Below are 3,778 nucleotides of genomic sequence, written 5' to 3' on the forward strand. Positions count from 1 at the left end.
GAGGCCGGGACGAAAGCTTCTGGGAGCCACTGCTCCTAGGTGGCTGCAGGCAGGAGAGGCAGGAGGAGGGGAGCGGCGCTATGGGGGACGCTGGGGCGACGGCGGGGATGCAGCAGCACCGTGCTGGGGCCTGGTCGCCATCCTCAGCCCCCCAGGAAGTGGCGCAAGGCCCAGACCTGCCACCCTGTCCTGCTGAGGCCTGTGACCCTGTCCTGCCCCTCCTTGAGGGGCTCTGGCCCCAGAACAGGACCCGGGGCAGCAGATGCGGGAGGGGCACCCGCTAGAGCAGGGAGTTGGACGAGGACGCAGACGGCGCCGCCAGGACAGGCTCAGCACGGCCAGGAGCGTCCCAGGACCAGCGAGGGGCGCACTGGGCCCACACGGGGCTGACACGGGCACGGGTCCCGGCGTCTCCCTCCCGCGTCCCCCGGTGGCCAGTCCAGGCGACCTCCGGGCGACGGCACCGGTGCGAGGGACGGATGCGAGCCTAGGCCGAGAAGACACCACGTGCACCTGGTCGGGGCCGCCAGCCCGGGTCCCACCATGTCCACCCCGTGCTGGGTGGCAGGGACCCCGGGACATGGCCCTCCCACTGGGCAAGACGGCGCCGGGCCGGGAAGCGCTCCCAGGACGGCCACTTCCCCAGCGCGGGGACAGGGACGGGCCGAGGAAGATGGTCTGCCGTCTGTAGCTGCAGTCACTTTATTTCTGTGACAGAGAGGGGAGGTGGAAGGGAACGGACCAGGCATCTGATCGGCATGGGCTTTGGAAGAGGACGCTCGGGGACGGCGACAGCCACTCTTGGCTGTTCTGTCCCACACGGGGCTTGTGCAGGGCGGGGCACAACGCGAAGCGGAGGACTTCCAAACCCTGTCCACTGCGGGAACGGCAACGTCACAAAACCAGAAGTCCCAGTGACCCCGCAGGGTACCACGGTTACCTGAAAACGGAGGCGAGCCTCCAGGGCAACCCAGACACGGGGCCTCCCTCCCCTTCCGTGAGGCGGGGACCCAGGGCCCCTCACTGCTTGCCCGCCTGTCTGCCTGGCTTCTTCTCCGGCTGTCCCCGGCCCGTGCCCGGGAGGCCACCGCGGCCCCGGCCGCCAAACACACCTGTGGGAGGGGACAGATGGGCTGCAGCGGCCGCAGGCCACAGTGGCCAGGGAGGGCCCAGGACGGTGTCGCGGGAGTGGACAGGCTTCCCCGGAGACGCCCAGGGCTGGGCCCACAGGGACCCCGCCCACTGGCCCCGGAGGATGGGGACACAGGGTGCCAGGGCCACATGGGACACGGGCCCAGCCCCCGGACACAGTGCCCAGCACACGGCGCCCCGTCAGGGGCAGTGGGTGGCGGCCGGCCTCCGCCTGTCCCTCCACCCTGGAGGGACTTTAGTCGGCTCAGAGCCCGGCGGTGCCACAGTGGTGCAGGCGCCCATGACGGCCTGAAGAGCTGGGTCAGAGGTGCCAGCCTGCCGCCCAGCCAGGGGACAGAGGCTGCCTGGGCAGCCGCTGCTGGCCGCTCCACACTGCACCCTCTGAGAGCCGTCACCGGCGGCCCCTGCTGCCTGCCCACCCAAAGGGACCCACAGGAGCCTCCAGCACTGCCTACCTCGCCCCGTGCCACCTAGGCCCCGGCCGCGCTGCTGTTTCTGCTGCTGGAGCCCGCCACGCCCACGGCCCTTGGCCACCACCTCTTCCTTGACCATGTCGATGATCTCGTCGGGGATGCGCAGGTATTTGATGGTGCTGCCGCGGATGTAGCACTCGGGCATGCGCCAGAACTTGTCCCCGTCCTGGACGGAGAAGGTGTCACCGGCCTGCGTACCCTCCTGCTGTGGGGCCCTGCTCCCTGCTTCTGTGTGTGCAGCACTGGGGATGGGACCCAGGGAACCCAGGCTGCACCCCAGCTGTTTCTTTTTATTTTATCCAGAGACTGCAGGCTGGCCTGGATTTGCAGCCCTCCTGCCTCAGCCTCCTGAGAAGCGGGGATGATAGGCCTGCGCCACCATGCCTGGCCCCGTGTCTCCCTTGAGAGGCAAGTTCTCCACCTGAATAGGATAGGACAGGACCCATGCACAGCAGAGAGCGCCCAGCCAGCTGCCCTCCTCCACGGCAGGCCCAGCTGGTGTGGCTGAGCGAGGTGCTCGACGCGTGAAGGCATCACGGCCTGGGGTGGGGTTCCGTGCACAGCACGCTGCCCGGCCCAGCCCCGCACCCTCTGCAGCCCGTGCCATCTCCTGACCCGAGAGCTGGGCACAGGGGTGCAGTCAGCACCGGAGACGTGGTAGCCGGGCAGGGATGGACGGTGGTCTGGGCCCCGGCAACCGAGACACTGCCTGAGCAATGCTGCCGCCCAGCCTGCAGGGGCCGCCCCAGCGCCCAGCTTTTTAAAGGCAGCGCCCTGAGCCTGTGTGGGAACTCTGTGGGCTTGGGGTACCTGCTCCCCAGGAAGAGCAGGCCAGGTGGGACCGCAGGGACACTGAGTCGGACAGACAGAGCAGGAGGGCACCAGGGCAACCCCGCCGGCTCCACTCACCCGGGACGTGCAGATGACCTCGCGCAGGTTGATGTTCATCCAGTTGTCGCAGCTCACCAGGTGCCCGTTGTACGTCTCCCCGTTCTTGAGCTCCACCAACTGAGGACAGACAGACCAGGCTGCCAGGGGCTGGGCCCACGGTGCTGCCAGCCTCCTTCCGATCTCAGGGCAGTACCGGGCCCCAAATGCTCCTTATTTTTCATTCTGAGGTGGGGTCTCACTAAATTACCTAAACTGGGCTAGAACTCGTGATCCTCCTGCCTCAGCCTCCCAAGTGTAAGGATGAAGGTGTGTGCCCCGCACCCAGCTCAAGGGCGCCCGCTCTGTACACGCCTCCACCCCTGGGGCCGGTGACCAGCAAGCCCTGCTCTTCTAAGGCACAGAGAGCTGGTGGGCCTGGGTTTGGGCCCCTCTGGAGGAGCAGCCCAGGACACACTCACCATGGGGTGGTTCTGCGCCGTCTTCAGCAGTGACAGGGGCAGCTGGAAGGAAATACAGCCTTTGTGACTTGGCTGATCGGCACCCAAGGTGCTGCAGGCTGGGTGGGGTGCAGGAGGGCACTGGGACCCCTCCCCGCACACGCCCCCTTCCTTAGGCTCTCTGCACAGGCACAGACCCAGCAAGGGACTGAGGAGGCTCCCAGATGCTGGGGCCTGCACTCAACCACCTGGGACCCCAGACTTGTCATGGTCACAGCACCCCCACTCCACACCTTCCGCACCCGAGGACTCAGCTGACTGTGGGCGCAACGAAAAGTGCAAGCCTGTACAGGGGCACAGGCCTAGAACCCTGTATTCTGGGAGGCTGCGGCAGGAGGATCATAAGCTCAAAACCAGCTAGGGCTACAAAGCAAGTTCAAGGCCAGCCAGGGCCACATAGCGAGACCTTGTTTCAAGAAAACAAAAGACACGTAGTGGGCATGGCGGCGCACACCTGTGACCCCAGCACTCAGGAAGCTGAGGCAGGAGGATCACTGCCAATTCAAGGCCAGCCTGGGCTCCATGATGAGTTCAAGGCCAACTTCAGTGTGACCCTGTCTCAAAAAAAAAAAAAAAAAAAAAAAAATCCAAGCAAAATAAAACAAAGCCTCGGTGGGTGTCCCAGTGGTCCCATGCTCCAGGCCAGCTGCTGAGGTTCTACCATCTTTGGGTACTTGGCTATGACACACACACACACACGCGCCCCACCCTGAGGGAGGAGGCCAGGTTGGGACACTGAGGAGCTGGCCCAGTCCTGCCCGAAGC

The 3,778-nt window shown here is 65.8% G+C and overlaps 1 protein-coding gene across 1 annotated transcript; it reads right to left on the bottom strand.

Moving 5' to 3' along the window:
* Positions 1 to 679: 679 nt before the first annotated feature.
* Lsm4 (LSM4 homolog, U6 small nuclear RNA and mRNA degradation associated) lies at positions 680 to 3,193 on the bottom strand (the record flags this gene model as incomplete). The annotated part of the gene is made up of 4 exons (XM_010606467.1): positions 680 to 1,112; positions 1,608 to 1,791; positions 2,535 to 2,633; positions 2,975 to 3,193. Coding segments are annotated over 4 exons (594 nt in total), but the record flags the coding sequence as incomplete, so codon positions are not given.
* Between the last annotated feature and the right edge of the window lie 585 nt (positions 3,194 to 3,778).

The sequence above is a fragment of the Fukomys damarensis genome, unplaced genomic scaffold, assembly GCF_012274545.1.
Source record: "Fukomys damarensis isolate Sample0158 unplaced genomic scaffold, DMR_v1.0_HiC HiC_scaffold_37, whole genome shotgun sequence".
NCBI lineage: Eukaryota > Metazoa > Chordata > Mammalia > Rodentia > Bathyergidae > Fukomys > Fukomys damarensis.